This window comes from Bubalus bubalis, chromosome 21 (assembly GCF_019923935.1).
Source record: "Bubalus bubalis isolate 160015118507 breed Murrah chromosome 21, NDDB_SH_1, whole genome shotgun sequence".
Taxonomy (NCBI): Eukaryota; Metazoa; Chordata; class Mammalia; order Artiodactyla; family Bovidae; genus Bubalus; species Bubalus bubalis.
This window is the reverse complement of record NC_059177.1, coordinates 48,281,150-48,305,537: the sequence shown is the minus strand read 5'-3', so window position 1 is coordinate 48,305,537 and position 24,388 is coordinate 48,281,150. Positions and strand designations below refer to the sequence as shown.

The 24,388-nt window shown below is 50.6% G+C and overlaps 1 protein-coding gene across 3 annotated transcripts in view; it reads left to right on the top strand.

The window, feature by feature from the left end:
* NISCH (nischarin) overlaps positions 1-22,406 on the top strand; it is a 64,750-nt gene extending 42,344 nt beyond the window's left edge. For 2 of the 3 annotated variants that reach the window (XM_006044040.4, XM_044933842.2), the window contains exons 16-21: positions 14,935-16,335; positions 18,235-18,601; positions 19,031-19,187; positions 19,651-19,779; positions 20,305-20,466; positions 21,174-22,406. In XM_006044040.4, the coding sequence (XP_006044102.4) occupies positions 14,935-16,335; positions 18,235-18,601; positions 19,031-19,187; positions 19,651-19,779; positions 20,305-20,466; positions 21,174-21,784 (2,827 nt within the window). In that variant the 3' untranslated portion in view covers positions 21,785-22,406. Of the gene's footprint in view, positions 1-14,934; positions 16,336-18,234; positions 18,602-19,030; positions 19,188-19,650; positions 19,780-20,109; positions 20,283-20,304; positions 20,467-21,173 lie in introns of those variants that run through there. The other variant, XM_025272431.3, reaches the window with a different exon arrangement.
* Positions 22,407-24,388: the final 1,982 nt, after the last annotated feature.

The window sequence follows — 24,388 nt, the reverse complement described above, 5'->3', positions numbered from 1 at the left end:
TTCATTTCGGTTCAGTCGCTCAGTTATGTCTGACTCCTTGCGATCCCATGGACTGCAGCACACCAGGCTTCCCCGTACATCACCAACTCCCCGAGTCTGCTCAGACTCATGTCCATTGAGTCGGTGATTCCATCCAACCATCTCATCCTCTGTCATCCCCTTCTCCTACCTTCAATCTTTTCCAGCATCAGAGTCTTTTCCAATGAGTCAGTTCTTCACATCAGGTGGCCAAAATATTGGAGTTTCAGCTTCAGCATCAGTCCTTCCAATGAATATTCAGAACTGATCTCCTTTAGGATGGACTGGTTTGATCTCCTTGCAGTGCAAGGGACTCTCAAGAGTCTTCTCCAACACCACAGTTCAAAAGTATCAATTCTTCGGTACTCAGCTTTGTTTATAGTCCAACTCTCACATCCATACATGACCACTGGGAAAACCATAGCCTTGACTAGACGGACCTTTGTTGGCAAAGTAATGTCTCTACCCCATCTTTATCCACTCACCTGTCAATTGATGGTTTAGTTTGCTTCCCTGTCTTGGCTATTTTAAATAGTGCTGCAGTGAACATTGGGGTGATTGTATCTTTTTTTTTTCCTTTGCTTGTATCTTTTTGAATTAAGTTCTTCTCTGGATATATGCCCAGGAATGGGGTTGTTGGATCATATAGCAGTTCTGTATTTAGTTTTTCAAGGAGCCTCAAATACCAGTTTCCCATAATGGTCGTAACAATTTGCCTTCCTACCAGGGATATAGAGAGGGTTCCCTTTTCGCCACACCCTCACAAGCACTTATTGTTCAGTTCAGCTCAGTCGTGTCCGACTCTTTGCAACCCCATGAACCGCAGCACGCCAGGCCTCCTTGTCCATCACCAACTCCCAGGGTTCACCCAAACCCATGTCCATTGAGTCGGTGATGCCATCTAGCCATCTCATCCTCTGTCGTCCCCTTCTCCTCCTGCCCCCAGTCCCTCCCAGCATCAGGGTCTTATTGTTAGTTTTTTTTTTTTTTTTTTAAAGAGATATAGTTTTAAAGTATTTTGTTTGTTTGTTTGGTGGCCCAGGTCTTAGTTGTGGACTGCAGGGTGTTTGGTCTTTGTTGCAGCATGTGGGCTCTTCAGGCACAGCACAGGGGAGTTTTCAGGTGCAGCATGCAAACTCTTGTGGCATGTGTGATCTAGATCCCTGACCAGGCATCAAACCCAGGCTCCCAGCATTGGGATTGTGAAGTCTTAGCCTCTGGATCACTAGGGAAGTCCCATCTCGTAGTTTTGATGTGCATTTCTCTAATAATTAGTGATGCTGAGCACCTTTTCATGTGCCTCTTGGCCATCTGTATGTCTTCTTTGGAGAGATGTCAATTTAGGTCTTTGCCTATACTTCGATTTGGTTTTTTGTTTGATATTGAGCTTATGAGCTATTTCTATATTTTGGAGATATACATAGTGAAGTAAATCAGAAAGAGAGAAAGATCGTTTGTTAATCCATACATGTGGAATCTATAAAAATGGTACAGATGAACTGACTTGTAGGGCAGGAATAGAGACAGAGAGTAGACATGTGGACACGGGTGGGGGTGGCACGAGGGCGTGAGAAGTAGATTGGGAGGTTAGGAGCCACGCATGTGCCCTGCCATATGCAGAGCACTAACAAGAACCTGCTCTGTAGCCCTGGAAACTCAGCTTGGTGCCCTGTGATGACCTAGATGACTCGGGTGGGGATGAGGGTGTGAGGGAGGTCAAAGAGGAGGAGGAGGATATTTGTATACATATAACTGATTAATTCATTGTATAGCAGAAACTAACACAATATTAGAAAGCAATTATACTCAAATAAAATTTTTTTCTGATCTTTCATTCATTTTGTATCCTGCAGATTTTCCAGATTCGATGATGAGCTCTCATACTGTTCTGATAGTGTCTTTGGATTTTTTGTGTATCTGCAAACAGTGACAATTTTATGTTCTTGTTCCGGTTTGGTTATTTCCTTTTCTTTTCCGATTGCTGTGACTAGAATCTCCAGAACTGTGTTGAATAAAAGTGGCGAGAGTAAATATCAGGAGGTCTTGGAGGAAATGTTTTGAGTTTTTCACCTTTGAGAATGTTTTATGTAGCCTTATTATGGTGAGGTAGATTCCCTCTATGCCCACTTTCTGGAGAGTTTTTGTTGTGTTTTTTTTTTTTATCGTAAATGGGTGTTGGATTTTGTCAAAAACTTTTTCTGTGTCTATTAAGATGATCATATGGTTTTAATTCTTCAGTTTGTTAATGTGGTATATCACATTGATTGACTGGTGTATATTGAAAAATCTTTGCATCCCTGGGATAAATCCCACTTGATCATGGTGTATGAACCTTTTAATGTGTTATTGGACTTGGTTTGCTAGTGTCTTATTGGGATGTTTTGTGTCTGTGTTGAGTGATATTGGCCGGTAATTTTCCTTTCCTGTTTTTAACAATTATTTCTTTGGCTGCGTGACGTCTTGGTTGCAGCACGCAGGGTCTTTGTGGCCTCATGCGGGGTCTTCCATGGTGGCTCGTGGACTCTCTAGTGGTGTCCAGGCTCCAGAACACGTGGGCTCAGCAGTTTCAATATGTATGCTTTGGTTGCTCTGCAGTATTTGGAATCTTAGTTCCCCAACCAAGGATCAAACCTGTGTCACTTGCATTGCAAGGTGGATTTGTAACCTCTGGACCACCAGGGAAGTCCTTGTAATTTTCATTTTTGTGGTATCTTTGGTTTTGGTATCCGGGTGATTGTGGCCTCATAGAATGAGCTTGGAAGTATTTCTTCTTTGGCAATTTTTTGGAAGGATTTCAGAAGGATAGGTGTCAAGTGTTGTCTAAATGCTTGATAGAATTCATCTGTGAGGCCATCTGGTCCTGGACTTTTGTTGGAAGTTTTTGAATCACAGTTTCAGAACTTGTGATTGGTCTGTTCATGTTTTCTGTTTCTTCCTGGCTCAGTCTTGGAAGGTTGTACTTTTCTAAGAATTTGTCCATTTCTTCTAGACTGTCTGTTTTATTGGCATATAGTTGCTTGTAGTAGTCTCTTATCTTTTGTACGTCCGTGGCGTCAGTTGTAACTTACCCTTTTTCATTCCTAGTTTTTTTTAATAATTAATTTTTGGTTGTGCTATTTCTTCATTGCTGCATACTCTCCAGTTACGGTGAGCCGGGACTGCTCTCTGTTGCAGTGCATGGGCTTCCATTGAGTGGCTCTCGCATAGCTCAGGGCCTGGGTACATGGGTTTCAGAGGCTGCAGCCCGGGGACTCGATAGTTGTGGCTTGTAGGCCCTGGAGTGTGTGCTGGCTTCAGCATTTGCTGCTCTTGGGCTCAGTAGTCGTGGTGCATGGGCTGGGTTGCTCCATGGCATGTGGAATCTTCCTGGACAAGGGATCAAACCAGTGTCCCCTTGCATTGGCAGGTGACTTTTCATGCACTGTACCACCAGGAAAGTCCCTGTTTCGACTTTTCTTGATTTGAGCCCTCTTCCTTTTCTCCCTTTGAGTCTAAAGGTTTATCAGTTTTGTTCATCTTTTTATAGGACCAGTTTTTATTTTCATTGGCCTTTTCTATTGTTTTCTTCATCTTTATATCATTTATTTCTGCTCTGGTCATTATGATTTCTTTCCTTCTGCTAACATTGGGGCTTACTTGCTTTTTCTCTGGTTCATTTGGGGGTGTGTGTGACTGCACTGGGTGTTTGCTCTGTGCAGGCTTTCTCTAGTTGCAGTGAGTGGGGTTCCTGTGTAGTTGGGGTGCATGGGTTTCTCACTGAGGTAGCTTCTCATGTTGCAGAGCATGGGCCTTGGAGTACAGGCTCAAAAGCTGTGGCACATAGGCTTAGTAGTTCTGTGGCATGTGGGATCTTCCCAGACCAGGGATTGAACCCATGTCCCCTGCATTTGGCAGGTGGATTCTTAACCACTGGACCACAAGGGAAGTCCCACGGTTAGGTTGTTTATTTGAGATTTTCTCTTGTGTCCTGAGGTAAGATTGTGTTGCTTCAGCTTCTCTCTTAGACCTGCTTTTGCTGCATCCCATAGGTTTTGGATTGTCATGTTTTCATTGTCATTTGTCTCTAGGTATTTTTAAATTTCCTTTTTGATATCTTCGGTGATCCCTTGGTTGTTGAGTAACGTATCACTCAGCCTCCATATATTTGTGGGTTTTTGCAGTTTTTTTCTTGTATCTGATTTCTGATCTTATAGCATTGTGGTCAGCAGTGATACCTGATATGTTTTCAGTGTTCTTAAATTTACTGAGGCTTGATTTAGGGACAAAGATAAGCTCTGTCCTGGGGATGTTCCATGTGCATTTGAAAAGAAAGTGTATTTTGCTGCTTTCTAATGGAATGCTCTATAAACATCAGTAAGTCCATCTGGTCTGTTGTATCTTTAACGCTTATGTTTCCTTATTGATTTTCTGTCCCGACGTCCATTGGTATAAGTGGATATTAAAGTTCCATGCTATTATTTTTTCTTTTTTTTCCTTAATATATAATTATATTTTATTGAAGTATAGTTGACTTAACAATGTTTCAGGTGCAAAGCAAGGTGATTTAGTTATACATACACAAATAGATTATTTTTGAGATTATTTTCCATTATAGGTTATTACGAGATATTGACTGTAGTTCCCTGTGATGCACGGTAAACCTTTGTTGCTTTTGCTTGTTTTAAATTAACAGTCTAATTAAATTAACGGGGAACTCCAAGAGGGTTTATGGCAAGGGCGCCTTGCTGGGCTTCTGCTGCCAGTGCCCTGCCCTTGTGCTGAGCGTCTGCCCAGCTGTGCCTCCATGGCCGTCCCTCCACACTAGCAGGTGGTTTGGTTCAGTCTTCCTGTGGGGTCACTGCCCCTTTCCTCTGCATCTTCTTTCAGGAAAGGATTTGTTTGTGCCTCCAGGACTGGAGTCTGTGTTTTCCTCAGTCCTGTGGAAGTGTTGTAATCAATTCTCACTGAACTTCAAGGCCAGATTCCCTGGGGAGTATGATTTCTTTGTCGGATCCCGGGGCTGGGAAGCCTGGTGTGGGGTTCAGAACCTTCGAAACAGTGGGAGAACTTCTTTGGTGGTGGTCTGCAGGCTTTGGGTCACCCGCCTGGCGGGAAAGGATTTGATTTTATCATGATTGTGCCCTGCTGCCCTCTCTCTGCATCTCCCTCCTTGTTTTTGGATGTGGGTGTCTTTTTTTGGTAGTTTCCAGCATCCTCCTGTCAGTGGTTGCTCAACATCTAGTTGTGATTTTTTTTGTGCTCTCACAGGAGGGGCTATCTTGAACTGGAAACTGATTTTTCCATTCTTAAACAGCTGCTTTAAAAAAAAAATGATGTGAGTGGGTTAGTCTCCAAACCCTCAACTGTTTACTCTGATTTTTACAGAAGAGGTTTCCCAACTGCATTTTATATATCCTTTTTCACAAGGGCATTAGAGGCCAAGAGGTACAGGAGTTTATTATTATTTTTTAAAATTTTAATTGGAATATGGTTGATTTATAATGTGTTACTTTCAGGTATACAGCAAAGTAAGTCAATTATGCTTATAGCTACACTTTTTAGATTCTTTTCCCATATAGGTCATTACGGAGTGCTGAGTAGAGTTCCCTGTGCTATACAGTGGTATGTCCTTGTTAGTTACCTATTTTATATATAGTAGTGTGGTTATGTCAATCCCAAACTCCTAGTTTATCCCTCTTCCCCATTTCCCCCTGGTAACTGTAAGTTTGTTTTCTGCATCTATCACTCTTTTATAAATAAGTTCATTTGTACCATTATTTTTTAGATTCCGCATACAGTGATATGTGATGCTAGTCCTTCTCTGACTTGATTCAGTATGACAGTCTCCAGATCCATCCTGCTGCTGCAAGTGCATGCTTTCATGCCTTCTTTATGGCTGAATAGTGTCCCGTTAGTCACCTGCCAGTGGTGTTTAGGTTTGTTTAGTCTTTGTTTAGGTTTGTTACATGCCTTGGCTATTGTAAACAGTGCTGTAGTGAACATTGGGGTACATGTTACCTTTCTGAATTAAGTCTTTCTCTGGATATATGTCCAGAAGTGGGCTTGTTAGATCAAGTAGTAGGTCTGTATTTAGTTTGTTAAGGAACCTCTATACCATTCTCCATAATGGTTGTAACAATTTATATTCCTACTAACAATGTAGGAGGGTTCCCTTTTCTCCATACCCTCAAAGCATTTATTGTTTAGAGACTTTTTTTTAAGAGATATAGTTTTAAAATATTTTCTTCGTTTGTTTATTTGGTTGCCCAGGTCTTAGTTGTGGACTGCAGGATGTTTGATCTTTGTTGCAGCATGTGGGCCCTTCAGGTGCAGCACAGGGGAGTTTTTAGTTGCGGCATGCAAGCTCTTACTTGTGGGATGTGGGATCTAGATTCCCGACCAGGGATCAAACCCAGGACCCCCAGCTTTGGGAGTGTGAAGTCTTAGCCACTGGATCATCAGGGACATCCCAGAAGACATTTTTTTAGTTATTGTCCCCTGAGGAGAGTTACTTTACAATGTTGTGTTGGTTTCTGCCGCGCAACAGCATGAATCAGCCGGAAGTATACATACAGCCCCTCCCTCTTAAACCTCCCTGCCCCCCGACCTTGTCCCAGCCCTCTGGGTTGTCACAGAGCATGGGTTGAGCCGTATGTGTTACGCAGCAGCTTCCCACTGTTCTACACATGGTAATACGGATGTTTCAGTGCTCCTCTTTCAACTCATCCCATCCTCTCCTCCCCCTGCTGTGTCCGCAGCTCTGTTCTCTGCGTCTGCGTCTCTATTCCTGCCTGCAGATAGGTTTATCAGCACTATTTTTTTAGATCCCATCTATATAGGTCAATGTTCAATGTTTATTTTTCTCTTTCTGACTTAATGTCGCTCTGTAACAGGCTCTAGTTTCATCCACATCACTGCTGCTGCTGCTAAGTCTCTTCAGCCATGTCCGACTCTGTGCGACCCCAGAGACAGCAGCCCACCAGGCTCCCCCGTCCCTGGGATTCTCCAGGCAAGAACACTGGAGTGGGTTGCCATTTCCTTCTCCAATGCATGAAAGTGAAAAGTGAAAGTCAAGTTGCTCAGTCGTGTCTGACTCTTCGTGACCCTATGGACCACAGCCTACCAGGCTCCTCCATCCATGGGATTTTCCAGGCAAGAGTACTGGAGTGGGGTGCCATCACCTTCTCTGCATCCTCGTCACTAGAACTCAAAAAAAAAAAATTGATGGCTGAGTAATACTCCATTGTGGAGCTTCCCTGGTGGCTTAGTGGTAAAGAATCTGCCTGCCAATGCAGGAGACTCAGGTTCAATTCCTGGGTAGGGAAGATCCCCTGGAGAAAGATCTTTGGGAAAGAAGGCAATCCACTCCAGTGTTCTTGCCTGGGAAATCACATGGACAGAGGAGTCTGATGAACTACAGTTCATGGGGTTGCAAAAGAATCAAATACAACTTAGTGATTAAAACAACAACAATATTCCATTGTGTATGTGTACCACAAATTCTTGATCCGTTCATCTGTCAGTGGGCATCTAGGTTGCTTCCATGTCCTGGCTATTATAAACAGTGTTGCAGTGAACCTTGGGGTACATGTGTCTTTTTGGACTATGGGTTTCTCAGGGTGTATGCCCAGTAATGGTATTGTTGGGTCATATGGTAGTTTTAGTCATAGCTTTTCAAGGAATCTCCATACTGTTTTCCATAGTAGCTGTATCAGTTTACATTCCCACCAACAGTGCAAGAGGGTTCCCTTTGTTTCACACCCTCTGTAGCATTTGTTGTTCATGGATTTTTTTGATGATGGCCATTCTGACCTGTGTGAGGTAATATCTCATTGTAGCTTTTTTCTTTACTTTATGTATTTGACTGCCTCTGGCCTGAGCTGTGGCCCGTGAGATCTTGCTTGTGGCGTGGGAGCTCCAGAGCATGCAGGCTTCAATGGTTGTGACCTACAGGCTCTGGAGTGCGTGGGCTCAGTAGTTTTGGCACATGGGTGTAGTTCCTCCATGACACGTGGGACCAGGGATTGAACCCACATTGCCTGCACTGCAAGTCAGATTCGTAACCACTGGGCCGCCAGAAATTCCCACCTGATTGTAGTTTTTGATTTGCATTTCTCTCTCAGTTAGTGATGTTGAGCATCTTTCCATGTGCCTCTTGGCCATCTGTATGTCTTCGTTGGAGAGAGGTCAGTTTAGGTCTTTATCCATAGTTTGTGTGTGTGTTTTGTTTTGAGCTACATGAGCTGTTGTGTGTTTTGGAGATGTACAGAGTGAAGTAAGTCAGAAATAAGTATTGTATGTTAATGTATATATGTGGAATCTAGGAAAATGGTACAGATGAGCGTATGTGTCAGGCAGGACTAGAGACACAGATGTAGAAAACAGGTGTGGATGTAGGGGGTGGCAGGAAGGGGAGTGTGGAATGAACTGAGAGATTAGGATTCACATATTTACACTTCCGCATTTAAAAGAGAGCTGGTGTGGACCTGCTGTATAGCCCAGGGAGCTCAGCTTGGTCCTCTGTGATGACCTAGGTGGGTGGGCTCGGGGGTGGGAGGGAGCTCCATGAGGAGGAGGATATATGTATACATATAACTGATTCATTCATTCTACAGCAGCAACTAACACAACATTATGAAGCAGTTACACTCCAATAAAATGTTTTTCTGATCTTTCGTTGTTACTGTGTGGGAATGCAGGAGATTTCTGTGTGTTGATTTTGTATCCTGCAATTTTACCAGATTTGTTGATGAGCTCTTGTAGTTTTCAGGTTGTGTCTTTAGGATTTTCTGTGTATCTGCAAACACTGACAGTTTTACTTTCTCTTTTCTATTTGGATTTCTTTTCTTTCTTTTTCTTCTCTGATGGCTGTGACTACACTCTCCAGATCTGTATTCAGTCAAATTGGCAAGAGTGGCATCAGGAGGTCTTGGAGGAAACGCTTTGAGTTTTTCACCTTTGAGAATGATGTTGATTGTGGGTTTGTTGTATGTGGTCTTTGTTATGTTGAGGTAGATTCCCTCTATGCCCACTTTCTAGAGAGTTTTTTTTTTTTTCTTTTTAAACCATAAATGTGTGTGGGATTTTGTGAAAAACTTTTTCTACATCTGTTAAGATGATCATACGGTTTTTTCTTCTTCAGTTTGTTAATGTGGTGTATCACATTGGTTGATTTGTTTATATTGAAAAACCTGTGCATCCCTGGAATAAATCCCACTTGATCATGGTGTGTGAACCTTTTATTGTGTTGTCGGGCTTGGTTTGCTAGTATTTTGTTGAGTTTTTTTTTTTTTTTTTTTTTGCCTCTCAGTTATTGGCCCTTAATTCTTTCTTTAATATTGATTTATTTGGCTGCGTGACATCTTAGTTGCAGCACGCAGGATCTTTGCTGTACTGTGCAGGGTCTTTCACTGTGGCTCATGGACTGCAGTTGTGTGCGAGCTCCGGAACATCAGGCTCAGTGCTTGCAGTACGTGGGCTTAGTTGCTCCAGCATGTGGGATCATAGTTCCCTTACCAAGGATTGAATCTGTGTCCCCCACATTGCAAGATGGATTCTGGACCCCTGGACCACCAGGGAAGTTCTGTAATTTTCTTTTTTTGTGATATCTTTGGTTTTGGTATCAGGGTGTTGGCGGCCTCATAGAATGAGCTTTGGCGTGTTCCTTCTTCTGCAATTTTTTGGAAGAATATCAGAGGGCTAGGTGTTAACTGTTGTGTAAATGTTTAATAAAATTCTTCTGTGAAGCCGACTGGTCTTGGACTTTTGTTTGTGGAAGTTTTTGAATCAGTCTCAGTTTTAGTACTTGTGATTGGTCTGTTTGTATTTTCTATTTCTTCCTGGTTCAGCCTTGAAAAGTTGTACCTTTCTAAGAATTTGTCCATTTCTTCTGGGTTGTCCATTGTATTGGTGGATGGTTGCCTGTGACAGTCGCTCAGTTGTTCTGCTTCTTGGTGACTCCGTGGACTGCAGCCCGCCAGGCTCCTCTGCCCATGGAATTCTCCAGGCAGGAGTACTGGAGTGGGTAGCTGTTTCTGTCTCCAGGGGATCTTCCCAACCCAGGGATCGAACCCCATTCTCTCGTATTGCAGTCAGATTCTTTACTGTCTGAGCTACCAGGGAAGCCCAAGAATACTGGAGTGGGTAGCCTATCCCTTCTCCAGGGCATTTTGCTGACCCAGGAATTGAACCTGGGTCTCCTGCATTGCAGGTGGATTCTTTACCAGCTGAGCTACCAGGGAAGCCCCCCATAGTTGCTCATATTCTTACAATCCTTTGTATGTCCGTGGTGTCGGTTGTAACATCCTTTTTTGTTCCTACTTTTTTTTTAATAATTGGTTTTGGGGTTCTGTGTCTTCGTTGCTGCATACATGCGTTCTCTAGGTACGGTGAGCCGGACTTCTCGCTGTGGCCATCGCAGTGGCTTCTCTTGTTGCACAGCCCAGGCTCTCGGTGCGCGGGCTCCAGGCATTGCAGCACGTGGATCAGTGGTTGTGGCTTGTGGGCCCTGGAGCACCTGCTGGCTTTGGTATTTCCTGCTCGTGGGCTCAGTGGTTGTGGTGCATGGGCCTGGTTTCTCCATGGCATGTGGAATCTTCCTGGACAAGGGATCAAACCAGTGTCCCCTTGCACTGGCAGGCAGATTCTTATCCATTGTACCACCACAGAAGTCCCCACTTCTAGTTTTATTAATTTGAGCCCTGTCCTTTTCTTTTCTCCCAATGAATTAAAAAGGTTTATTAATTTTGTTCATCTTTTCATAGGATCAGCTTTTAGTTTCATTGATCTTTATTATTGTTTTATTCATTTCTATTTCGTTTATTTCTGCTCTGATCAATATAGTTTCATTCCTTCTACTAACTTTGGAGTTCTTCTTTCTCTAGTTCTGTAGAGGGTGTGTGTGTTTATGTGTGTGTGTGATTGTGCTGGATGTTTGCTAGGCATGGGCTTGTGTGTGTGTGTATGACTGTTCTGGGTCTTTGCTATGCACAGGCTTTCTCTGGTTCCTTTAGGGTGTGTGTGTGTGTGTGTGTCTGTGTGTGTGTGTGACTGTTCTGGGTCTTTGCTGTGCACAGGCTTTCTCTGGTTCCTTTAGGGTGTGTGTGTGTGTGTGTGTGTGAGTGTGACTCTTCTGGGTCTTTGCTGTGCACAGGCTTTCTCTGGTTCCTTTAGGGTGTGTGTGTGTCTGTGTGTGTGTGTGTGACTGTTCTGGGTCTTTGCTGTGCACGGGCTTTCTCTGGTTCCTTTAGGGTGTGTGTGTGTGTGTGCGTGTGTTTGTGAGACTGTTCTGGGTCTTTGCTGTGCACGGGCTTTCTCTGGTTCCTTTAGGGTGTGTGTGTGTGTGTGTGTGTGTGACCTGGGTCTTTGTTGTGCACAGGCTTTCTCTGGTTCCTTTAGGGTGTGTGTATGTGTGTGTGTGTGTGTGGCTGTTCTGGGTCTTTGCTGTGCACAGGCTTTCTCTGGGTGCAGTGGGTGGGTATTACTCTCTAATGGCAGTGCATGGCTTCTCATCGCTGTGGCTTCTCTTGTTGGGGAGCATGGCTTCTAGAGTTCAGGTTCAGTAGTTGGAGCACACAGGCTTCGTTGCTCTGTGGCATGTGAGATCTTCCTGGACCAGCGATTGAATCCATGTTTCCTGCATTGGTAGGTGGGTTGTTAACCATTGGACCGCCAGGGAAGTCCCACGGTTAGGTTGTTTGAGATTTTTCTTGTGTCCTGGGGTAAGATTGTTTTGCTATCAACTTCCCTCTTAGAACTGCGTTTGCTGCATCCCATAGGTTTTGGATTGTCATGTTTCATTGTCATTTGTCTCTAGGTATGTTTTATTTCCTCTTTGATTTCTTCAGCGATCCATTGTCTATTTCATAACATTGTTTAACCTCCGTATGTTTGTGGGGTTTTGCAGGGTTTTTTTTTCTTGTATTTGATTTATAATCTTACAGCATTGTGGTTGGAAAAGATACTTGATGTGATTTCAGTTTTCTTGAATTTATGGAGGCTTGATTTGTGGCCAAAGATACAATCTGTCCTGCAGAATGTTCTGTGTGTGCTTGAAGAGAAAGTCTATGCTCTTTTCAAATGGAATGCCCTATAAATACTAGTTAAGTCCATCTAGTCTAATGTATCTTTAGGGCTGGTGTTTCTTTATTGATTTCTGTCTGGATGATCTGTCCGTTGAGTTCCCTGCTGTTACAGTATTACTGTTGATTTCCCCCTTCTTTGCCCTCTGAGCCACCAGGGAAGCCCTTATGACTGTTAGCATTTATGTTCATATTGAGGTGCTCCTGTGTTGGGTACATACATCTACTTGAAATTGTTGTCTTCTTCTTGAATTGATCCCTTGATCATTATGTAGTGTCCTTCCTTGTCTTTTTAGTATTTATGTATTTACTTGGCCACACCAGCCCTTGGTTGCAGCACATGGAATCTTTGATCTTTGTCGTAGCCTGTGTGATCCTTAGTTGCAGCATATGAACCTTTGTCTGTTGGATCTAGTTCCCTGACCAGGGATCGAGCCCCAGCCCCCTGTGTTGAGAGCTCAGAGTGTTAGCCACTTGACCACCCGGGGAATCCCATTTCCTTATCTCTTGTAACAGTTGTAATTTTAAGGTCTATTTTGTCTGATATGTATACTGCTATTTCAGCTTTCTTTTGATTTCCATTTGCATGGAATATCTTTTTCTATCCCCTCACTTTCAGTCTGTATGTGTACCTAAGTCTAAAGTGGGTCTCTTGTAGACAGCATATATATGGGTCTTGTTTTATATCCATTCAGCCAGTCTGTGCCTTTTGTTTGGAGCATTTAATTTACATTTTACATTTAAGGTAATTACTGATAATACATGTTCCTGTTGCCATTTTCTTAATTGATTAGGATTTGTTTTTGTTGGTCTTCTTGTGTTCTCTTGTGGTTTGATGACTGTCTTTAGTGTTGTGTTTGATTTGCCTTTTTCTTTTTTGTTTGTGTATCTGTTACAGATGTTTGGTTGCAGTTCCCAGGAGGTTTGGATTCTTTTGTGTTTTTAATTTGGCTGCACCCGTTGCGGCTTGTGGCATCCTTGTTGGGGCACATGGGAACTTTCATTGTGGCACTCAGACCCTCTCGTTGTGGCACTCAGTCGCTGTGTGGAATGTGGGATTCTAGTTGCCCGAGGAGGGATCAAACCCGAGTCCCCTGCATTGCAAGGCAGGTTCTTAACCATTGGACCACCAGGGAAGTCCCTCTTGAGATTTTGCTATAGCAGTCTTTACGCAAGGTGGTTTTAAGTTGCTGGTCTCTTGATTTCAAGTGAAATTCTGATTTCCTGTATTTGTACTCCCCTTGTGGTTGCTGATTTTGATATGATATTTGTGTGGGGGTGGTTTCCTACTATTACTTTATGTTTGCCTTTATTGTTGAGTTTTCCCAATTGTGCTGTTCTTGTTTCTAGCTTTGGCCTCCCCTCCCCCACCTCCGATGACGCGCGCGCGCGCGTGTGTGTGTGTGTGTGTGTGTGTGTGCGTGCGCGTGTGCGCATGTGCACACACGTGTGCATGCTAAGTTGCTTTGGTCGTGTCCAGTTCTGGACTGCAGCCTGCCAGGCCCCCCTGTTCATGGGATTCTCCAGGCAAGAATCCTGGAGTGGGCTGCCGCGCCCTCCTCCAGGCGATCTTCCCGACCCAGGGGTCGAGCTCTGCGCTGGCAAAAGTGTTCTTTACCGTCTGCCCCACCCCCCACCCCTGCCCCCAGGAGTTCCTTTAGCATTTGTTCTAAGGCTAGATTGGTGGTGTCTATTCTCTTAACTTTTGCTCCTCTGTAAAACTTCTCTGAATCTGAATGAAAACCTTGCTGGGTAGAGTATTCTTGATTGTAGGTTATCCCTTTCATCACTTTAAATATATTGTGCCATGCTCTTCTGGCTTGCAGTTTCTGCTGAAAAATCATCTGATAACCTTATGGGGATTTCCTTGTGTATTGTTTGTTACTTTTCCCTTTTGATTTTAATATTTTTCTTTGTATTTGATTTTTGTCAATTTGAGTAATATGTGTTTTAGCCTGTTCCTCCTTGGGTTTATCCTGTATGGAACTCTGCACTTCCTGGACTTGAATGAGACTGTTTCCTTTCCCATTTTAGGGAAGCTTTTGGCTATAATCTCTTCACATATTTTCTCAGGCCCTTTCCCTGTCTCTTTTCTGCTGGGACCCTACAATAGGATGTTGGTGTGTTTAGTGATGTCCCAGAGGTCTCTGAGACCATTTCTCATTTCTCTTCATTCTTTTTACTTTATTCTGTCCTGTGGCAGTGATGTCCACTTCTCTGTCTTCCAGCTCACTCACTCATTCTTCTGCCTCAGTTATTCTGCTCTTGATTTTTTTCTTGTGTCTTTTTCGTTTCACTTACTCTCTATTCTTTTAACCTTCTGTCTCTTTGTTAAACATTTCCTGTATCCTCTTGGTCTGTGCCTCCATTCTTTTTTCTGAGATTTTGAATCATTTTTACTGTTACTACTCTGAATTCTTTCTCAGGTAGATTGCCTGTCTCTGGAGGAGCTTGAATTTAAATGTGAAGGTCCTCAGACCCACCTGTCCCACTCCCTACCCCTCTCAAGGTCACTGGGTTCCCCTGAAGGAGACTGTTGTCAAGTTAGTCCACGGCCTTGAGCACTCATTGCCTTTGGGGCTTGTGGCCAGTGTCCACAGGACTGAGACGTCTTCATGACGTGGGCAGGACTGCACTGGATGCCTGTGGTCTGAGGCCCTGGCAATGTGGCTGCCCCAGCCTTCCAGCACTTCAGCTCCCTATCAGGGTGCTTGCTAGGAGCAGGCTTGGCTCGTTAGGAGGCTTTGAGACCCATGCATTGGTTCCTCAAGACCAGGGGGACAGCAGCAGAATCTGGATGTGGGAGGTGGGGGCATCCCAGCCCAGCATGCCACTGACCTGGCCTCTCCCCACACAGCCCCGAGCACGCGGAGCCAGAGGTCCAGGTGGTGCCTGGGTCCGGCCAGATAATCTTCCTGCCCTTCACCTGCATTGGCTACACTGCCACCAACCAGGACTTCATCCAGCGCCTGAGCACGCTCATCCGACAGGCTATTGAGCGGCAGCTCCCTGCTTGGATCGAGGCCGCCAACCAGCGAGAGGAGGGCCAGGGGGAGCAGGGCGAGGATGAGGAGGAGGAGGAGGACGTTGCTGAGAATCGCTACTTTGAAATGGGGCCCCCAGATGCAGAGGAAGAGGAGGAGGGTGGGCCAGGCGAGGAAGAGGAAGAAGAGGAGGAGGAGGAGGAGGAGGCTGAGGAGGAGCGCCTGGCTCTGGAGTGGGCGCTGGGCGCAGACGAGGACTTCCTGCTGGAGCATATCCGCATCCTCAAGGTGCTCTGGTGCTTCCTGATCCACGTGCAGGGCAGCATCCGCCAGTTCGCCGCCTGCCTCGTGCTCACTGACTTCGGCATCGCTGTCTTCGAGATCCCGCACCAGGAGTCGCGGGGCAGCAGCCAGCACATCCTTTCCTCACTGCGCTTCGTGTTCTGCTTCCCACACGGCGACCTCACCGAGTTCGGCTTCCTCATGCCGGAGCTGTGCCTGGTGCTGAAGGTGCGGCACAGCGAGAACACACTCTTCATCATCTCCGACGCTGCCCACCTGCACGAGTTCCACGCCGACCTGCGCGCCTGCTTCGCCCCGCAGCACATGGCCATGCTGTGCAGCCCCGTGCTCTATGGCAGCCACACCAGCCTGCAGGAGTTCCTGCGCCAGCTGCTCACCTTCTACAAGGTGGCAGGCGGCTGCCAGGAGCGCAGCCAGGGCTGCTTTCCCGTCTACCTGGTCTACAGTGACAAGCGCATGGTGCAGACAGCCGCCGGGGACTACTCGGGCAACATCGAGTGGGCCAGCTGCACCCTCTGCTCGGCTGTGCGGCGCTCCTGCTGTGCGCCCTCCGAGGCCGTCAAGTCCGCCGCCATCCCCTACTGGCTGTTGCTCACGCCCCAGCACCTCAACGTCATCAAGGCCGACTTCAACCCCATGCCCAACCGGGGCACCCACAACTGCCGCAACCGCAACAGCTTCAAGCTCAGCCGCGTGCCTCTCTCCACTGTGCTGCTGGACCCCACGCGCAGCTGCACCCAGCCACGGGGTGCCTTCGCGGATGGCCACGTGCTTGAGCTGCTCGTGGGCTACCGCTTCGTCACCGCCATCTTCGTGCTGCCCCATGAGAAGTTCCACTTCCTGCGCATCTACAACCAGCTGCGGGCCTCGCTGCAGGACCTGAAGACCGTGGTCATTGCCAAGACCCCTGCAACGGGGGGCGGGCCTCAGAGCCCCCTTGTGGACGGCCAGCCTGCAGAGAGCAGGGCCAGGTGAGGCTGAGCACGGGCTTCTGGGGGCCAGGGAGCAGGGGGCTGGCTGAGACCAGTCCGCTCACCACACCCAAGCCTGTCACCCCCATCAACACTGCCCTTGGCTCCCTCGGGCTTGGTGCTAGGCTGCTCCTTATCTCCCAGGCTTCAGAAGAAGTCCTTCTTTGTGGAAGGACACTGGGCCTCTTCTCTGCCACTTAGAGCCCTGCGTCGCTGGGCCTCCAGGCTTCTGCTCCCACCATGCCTGGCCCTCCCCCTGGGCCCAAGCATGGCCTCTAGGCATCAGCCGTGTACCCTCGCCCCTGGGCTCCCAGTCCCGTGGTTGGCTTTCTGAGCTGGGCTGGGGGAGCTGCTGCTGGCACCACCTGCCTCTGACCCCCAGCTTCAAGCCTTACCCTTTGGTGAGCCATACATTCCTTCCTTCTCAGGAGGACCTGGGTTGCTCAGGAGCCCACTCTGTGTAATTTTGTGAGTCCTGAACTTGTTGGCCGAGAGCAGCAGGGTCTGAGTGTGTAAGCTGGGTGGTCTCTCTGTGCAGAGCTCCTGCTCTTCTCGGGGAGACTGAGGTGCAGAGAGAGGAGGAATTCGCAGCCCTGTGCTCGTCTTCCTCATTTTTCCCTCCTTCCCCTGCTCCTGCTGCTGAGCCTGGCTCCCCTCAGAGCTGCCTGGGCTTGGGGTAGAGTGGCCTATAAGGGGAACTGTGGTCACACCCATGATTCATGCCTGCCTTGGGCTCACGAGAGCCCCTGTGCCCTTCAGGGTGCCCCTTTCTCCTGTGACTTCCCCCAGCTTCATGTATGATGGGGCTTCCCCAGCTGGATAAAGAAGCCCTTCATTTGTTCCTGGTGGACAGTGGAGACCCTATCCTCACCCCAGCATTTCAGAGGCCCTGCCTTTTCTCTCCAGCCCAGCCCCTCAACGGATGCTCCCAAAGGACATCCAGCCTCTTCCTGGCTGAATCAGGGGCCCTCATGCCCAGCTCAAGTCCCGTGCCCTCTGTAGAGACCCCTCATTCCTCCAGGTACTAGGGAGCTGCTTGTGCCAGAGGCAGCCTCACGAGGCTGTCTCTCCATTTCCTTGCCCCCGTGATGGGGCTTCAGGTGGTGACAAGCTTCAGCTTGTCTCTGTTTCCCTGCCACCCCCAAACCTGGTGGACCTTGCCCACAGAGGGGACTGCATACAGAAAGCAGGCGCCCTGCTTCATCCCAGCAGACGCCTGTCTGGCCCAGGCCAACAGGAGGAGAGCCTGAGAGGCTTGGGGGGATTTGGCCCTGTGCAAGATCAGGGCCCCAGGGGTCTGTCTCGACAGACAGCTGTTGGATTGAGAGGACGGTATCCAGGACCCCCCACGGACACGAGCCTGAGCTTGCGGGTGTGTAGGCTGGTTGTGGGGGCTCCCAACATGCACGAGGATTCTTTCCGAGCATTGTTGGACCTGGTGCTTGGAACAGTCAAGGGAAAATCCAGTGTGGCCACATGCATTGGTGGCCAAGGGGGGTGAGATCCTGGGACACCTGAGGAGGCCTCAAAGGCAGACTGAGGAAAGGTTGAGTTTTTGTGTCTCAACTCCATGTGCCCCAGGGTCCCAGCCCTGGGCACCTTGGTCCGCACTCTGGACTCTGGAGTGGCATTGGTGATACTTTTACCACCTTTTCAGAATTATTTTTCAGCCCATGGGCACATCTGTTTGTCTCAGCCTTGGTCCGTCTTTCCATCTCCCTCCCAAGAGAAGGGGCCTGGCACCTTTCCCTTGGGAACCTAGTTGAAATCCCCAGATGACTCCAGAGGTGGTGTGTGGTGCGTGCAGTCCCCGCATGCTGAGGTTACACGTGGGCTGGGAGTCTGCATTTGGGGCCCACATGTTAATATGGTGTTTCTCGGGGGAATCGGGATATGTAGCAGTGACCAGAATCTCCAAGAAGCTCCAGCAGAGACTGCAGCCCTGGCCCTGGTGGAGGCCCCTGCTCTCACTCCAGGAGAGGCCTCAGCCCCAAGCCCGGCAAAGACCCCAGCTCCAGTGGAGGCCTCAGTGCCAGCTCTTGTTCCAGTGGAGGTCCCCGCGGAGGCCGAGGCCTCAGCAGAGATCCCAGTGGAGGCTCTGGCCCAAGCAGAGGCCCCTGCACAGTACCCAAGTGAGCCCCTGATCCGGTCCATGTCGGAGGACAATCAGATCCCGTCACACCTGCCTGCCTGCCCGTCTCTCCGGCACATCGCCAGCCTGCGTGGACGGGCCGTGGTCGAGTTCTTCCACAGCAGCATTGCCGAGGTAGGGCTGGCACCTGTGGAGGAAGGGGGCTCAGTTGTCCCGGAGCTGCAGCAGGCTTGCCTTGGGCTCAGCTTCAGGTTTCCAGCCTTCTCTGTGCTGGATTTTCCCCCAGCTTCAGCTCTTCATGGTTTTGAGGACCTGAGTAGGGAGGACCTGGCCAGTTGTCCCCTCCATCACTGCCTCCCGCTGTGGCCATTCCTAGCCTCGGTCCCTGGGTAGACCCCACTGCAGACTGTCTCCCGCTCCTCACCTCCTCTCTTCTGTAGTTACACATTCATTGACGACACGGTAGAGTCCCATGCCACCCCCGGGGCAGCAGGTCACTGGCCGGTGGGGCTGTGGGAGCCCCCTTCCCAGAAGCCTGCAGGAGGAGCCGCACACCCTGGTCACCTGCTGTCCTGCAGCCCCAACTGGCCCCTCTGTGTCCAGGTGGAAAATGAGGAGCTGCGGCACCTCCTGTGGTCATCGGTGGTGTTCTACCAGACGCCGGGGCTGGAGGTGACAGCCTGCGTGCTGCTCTCTACCAAGGCCGTGTACTTCGTGCTGCACGACGGCCTCCGCCGCTACTTCTCGGAGCCGCTGCAGGGTGGGCACTGGGGCTCGCGGGGATGGGAGGGCTTCTGTCTCTGGACCCCCGTGCGACCTGAGGAAGCAGCGGTTTGGCTGCACGGGGCTGAGACTGTCTTCTTGGAGGAAGGGAGGTTGATGTCAGCACTATCCTCCTGGATCTGGCACAAGGGATGTGAGGCCAGGCATGCACGCACTTAGCCAGGCCTGTGAGGGCCTGGGCAGCCTCTGCCTCTGGGGGCCTCGGTGGGTTCCTCAGCCAGTGGCTGTCTCAGGACTCCTGGTGTATCCAGCACACCAGGCACGGCTCCGACTGGAGAATACGTTTCCCATGAGGTCTTGTGTGCAGAGGCGGTGGTGGCTTCTCGGTGGGCCGGGCCATCAAGGGGACCCTTTCCTGCTCCAGGCAGCTGTGTACCCGGGGGCCTTGTGCTTGCCCAGCACGGCCACCACCACATTAGGTCCCTTTCTCCCTGTCACAGATTTCTGGCATCAGAAAAACACCGACTACAACAACAGCCCCTTCCACATCTCTCAGTGCTTTGTTTTGAAACTCAGCGACCTGCAGGTAGTCAACGTTGGGCTGTTCGACCAGTATTTCCGGCTAACGGGTGAGTGGCCACTCTGCTTTGTCCTATTTTGGGTGAAGGTCAGTGTCCCCAGCGGGCTTCCACCTTCATACGTGGGTGCATTATTGCAGGCAGAGTTATCTGTCTGCTCACAGGCCAGTTCACTGGAGCGGGAGGAAGCCGCTTCAGGAACTGCTGAGAGAGCAGAACTCACCCCCAGGACTTGGAGCGGGAGGCCAGGGACCGAGGCGGCGAAGAGCTGGGCGGGCGGGCAGAGTGGGCCCTGGGCTCCCGGGCAGGATGTGTCTGACTCATACTTCCTGAAGCGAGAAAGCTAAGCTCTTTCCCTAATGCCTCTGTATCCCCTTCCAGAAAAATGTCACAGCCCTTCCGGCCTGAGAAACGGCCGTCTCCCCAGGCCCCGTGATGCTTCGCCACGTGGCGCTTTCCTGGACCCGGCTCTGTGGTCCTCAGGTCCAGGCTGACCTGCCGGAGACTGGAGGAGACTGCAAGGGCGGGGCCGGGGGAGCGGCGAGCTGCGGTCATGCCTGTCCCCTTCTCTCGCAGGCTCCTGCCCGGCACAGGTGGTTACCTGCTTGACGCGGGATAGCTACCTGACACACTGCTTCCTCCAGCACCTCATGGCTGTGCTCTCCCTGCTGGAACGCACACCCTCGCCTGAGCCTGTGGACAAAGACTTCTATTCTGAGTTTGGAAACAAGACCACAGGTACCCCGCCCAGCTCGAGTCTCCTCGCCGGCCCCGAGGGCGGCAGCAGGCCCCAGGACAGCGTCTCTATGCACAGCAGCCGCTCTGCTTCTAGCTATCTTCCTGCGTAGTCAGAGTTTCCCATGGCTTTTTTTTTTTTTGGCTATCGTGGATCTTTGTTGCTGCACGCAGGCTTTCTCTAGTTGTGGTGAGCAGAGGCTACTCTTTGTCCTGGTGTGTGGGCTCTCCATTGCAGTGGCTTCTCTTGTTGCGCAGCATGGGCTCTTGTCACGTGGGCTTCAGTAGTGGCAGTGTGTGTGTGGGCTCAGTAGTTGTGGCTCGTGGGCTCTAGAGCACAAGCTCAGTAGCTGTGGGCCCAGGCTCCACAGCATGTGGAATCAATCTCCCTGAACCAGAGTTCGAACCAGTGTCCCTTGCATTATTGCAAAGTGGTTTCTGAACCACTGGACCACCAAGGAAGCCCTGCAAAAAAAGTCTCTGTCCCAGCAAATCCACAGCCATTTGGCAGGTGCATTTCGTATCTGCCCTGCTCTGCACTGCTGGCCTGAGGGTCTCAGGCTGAGCAGGGGGGCTTGGATCACTCTCTGCTGCTTCTGATGGTCACGTGACTCAGGCTGCCGTCTCTGGGGGGCTTAGGGCTGCTGGTGAGCCTAGCACCACCACAGGCCAGTTCCAGCCTGCAGCCCTGGTGGCGTCTCTCTCTTCAGGGAAGATGGAAAACTATGAGCTGATCCACTCGAGCCGCGTCAAGTTCACCTACCCCAGCGAGGAGGAGGTCGGAGACCTGACGTTCACTGTGGCCCAGAAGATGGCTGCGCCGGAGAAGGCGCCGGCCCTCAGCATCCTGCTGTGCGTGCAGGCCTTCCAGGTGGGCTCGCCGCAGCCGGGGCGCTGCAGGGGCTTGCTGCGCCCCAAGACGCTCCTGCTCACCAGCGCCGAGATCTTCCTCCTGGACGAGGACTTCATCCACTACCCGCTGCCCGAGTTCGCCAAAGAGCCGCCACAGAGGGACCGGTACCGGCTGGACGATGGGCGCCGCGTCCGGGACCTGGACCGCGTGCTCATGGGCTACCAGACATACCCACAGGCCCTCACCCTGGTCTTTGATGATGTGCAGGGCCACGACCTCATGGGCAGCGTCACCCTGGACCACTTCGGGGAGGTGCCAGGTGGCCTGGCCAGGGGTGGCCAGGGCCGTGAGGTCCAGTGGCAGGTGTTTGTCCCCAGCGCTGAGAGCCGAGAGAAGCTCATCTCGCTGCTGGCCCGTCAGTGGGAGGCCCTGTGTGGCCGGGAGCTGCCCGTGGAGCTCACCGGCTAGGCTCGCCCGGGTGGCAGCCAGCCCTTGCTGCCCGCCGTGTCTGGCCTGGTGCCCACCCAGGGCCGGGAAGCAGGCCATCTTCACTGTTTTTAAACTGTGCTCTCTTGCGGTACCTTCATTTGACCGTCCTCCCAGAGAATGTGAGCGCCTGCGTTCCGTCGGTTCTTTCCAGCCTCGGGCGTGAGGGCGCCGGCCCCCGCAGGGCCTCCGCGTGCTGTCAGCCTCCCGCAGACCTGTCGCCTGCCCCTCGTGCCGTGTGGCCGGGCACACCGGTGTTGTGTCTTCTGTCGTGAGACTGCCGTCAGTCTGTGGTGCCGCGGGTCTGATTTGTTCTGCGCGTCCTTTCCTGAGATGTCAAGTCCAGTCTCGTTGCTGTTGCTGTCATTGTGGACATTTGCTGCTAATTCCAAAGCTGGCGGTGAAATGCACATTGAAAGCTCCCACCCCACGCAGTTTTCCAGAGGCGAGGCCTCTCCTGGTCCAGACTAGTGGGAGAGCCCCTGGCAGGAGGCTCCCAGGCCTTGGGGCCGCGAGGGCTGGGGGCGGGCACCTAGAGCTGCCAGCACCATTGTGACTCCTGTTGCCTGTTTTCTCTATTCCCAGTAAAGCCAAGTTTGACACAGTCTGGGTCTTTTATTTCAAGGGCCACTGGGGTCCCAGCAGGGCATTGGTGCAGGGCATGGTTGGCCTGAGGGAGAGAGGGTGCCTTAGAGACATAAGAAGATAAGCTACTCAGGGAACGGAGCAGGGAAGAGGCTGCAAAGGACCAAAGGGAGCGGCTCTCCCGGGCCGGGTACTGGATGGGTTTCCGAGGAGCCTGGGACAGGGGAGGTAGAAGGGGCTCTTTGGACAGGGCCTTGTTGGGCTGTGGCTAAACCAGGAGCCTCAGGGCAAACCGGAAGCTCCTTAGGAGCCCCTGGCACCCCGGCTGCTGCCCTGTCCCCCCAGGTCTGGAATGTCACCCCCAGCCTGCTGTGAGGGTCAGGCCTGGAGTCTGGGACAGCTCTCTGTGTGGGGTCTAGGGGTCTCACCAGGATGGCCTGCAGAGGAGGTAGCCCTGGTGCTGGATAGCGGGGAGGAGGACCCCGTGCTGTCCATGTCTGGGCTCATCTCCTAAGAGGTGGTTTGCTTCAGGGAACCCTGCCGAGGTAGGACGTGAGGTTTCTTTGGGAGCTAGCCCCTGTGCCCCATCCTTCCTCAACCCGTTCCTGCCCCGCAGCAGGGTCCCTGAGGTCCGCTCGCCTCTCCCTCATCCTGGCCCTGTCAGGAGCCTTGGGTCCTAAGGTTGCAGGACCGTTTGGGACGAGCAGTGCTGGGTGGTGGAGGAGGGGTCAGCCTGGCTCCCAGGCCTGCCTCGCCTCGGTTTTTCCTGGTGAAGCAGAGTGGGGAATCCTCGCCTGGAGGGCCCATGACTCTCAGGAAGGCTCTGGCGGATGGGGGCAGCCACCAAGGGGAGGGTCTCCCCCTTCACCTCCCCTCAGCCAGATGTTGAAGATGAGCCCTGTAGCCTCTCAGCTGGTACAGGAGGGGTCACTGCCAAGTCCCCTTCATTGGTCTTCATTGGTTACATCGTCCATAAGTGGAGCGTTACAGTCCAGAGGCAGGGCCCACCACAAGTACACCTGGACTGCTGTTCCCAGACCCCGCAGCCCAACAGGTAAGTGCAGACCCCAGCCCGGGTCCATGAGGACGGGACCTGGCCGGGATCATCTGCAGTGTAGTAGGGGGCAGGGTACCCACAAGCCGCAGACCTGGGATTGGATCCTTCCACTGGTTAGCTGAGTGATCTTGGATGAAATTCCCTACCCCTTTGAGCCTCCATTCCCCCACCAGTATCAGCGTAGTAAGAGGAACGTCTCATTCATTCATCCCACCAATCTGAACGGCATCTATGTGTGAATCAGCCAGCCTCCGTCCCTGCTCTCCCGTGGCTGACATTCCAGCAGGGGTTCGAAAATAAATAAAACAGCGCTCGCTGGTGGCCAGTGCTAGAAGGGGGTGTAGGCTGGAGACCTCTGGCCTGAGACTGAACTTTGTGGTGAGTCTTGTTTGGATCTGGGGGGTAACGGCAGTGCCAAGGGAGCTTACTCTATGCTTAGCAGAGTGTTGATAGAAAAACCTATGGTGGAACAGAGTAGGGGGAGCAGACAGCAGGTCAGAGAGGCCAGCCTGGTGTGGAGGGGGGTGCAGGGTGCAGGGGGAAGCCTCAGGACTGAGTGGAGACTGGACTGGGGCAAGAGGGATACTGACAGTGGGGGTGCCCCTTGGGAGAGGGCCTGTGGTGGGGATGGGAATCCGGGGGTGGTGGAGGCTGAGTGGGGCAAGCTCAGTCAAGGGTGAGCAAGTGAAGCCGGGCAAGTGACGGGGAACAGCTTCCACTTAGCACAGAGGCTGCCAGGTGCCCTGAGCAGCTGGACAGATGGAGGCAGGCAGACCCGATTCTGAGGCTGCCCTCTCCCCGACCCTCCAGAACCCCCAGAGCCTCTGAATGAAACATGCTGGGCTTGTAGGTGCTTGGGGTGGGGAGTTGTCTGCATCTGCCCCTGAATGGGCTTTGCCAACTCTGATACACCCCAGGCTTGTGGCTAATGGGCTTGGAGGCTG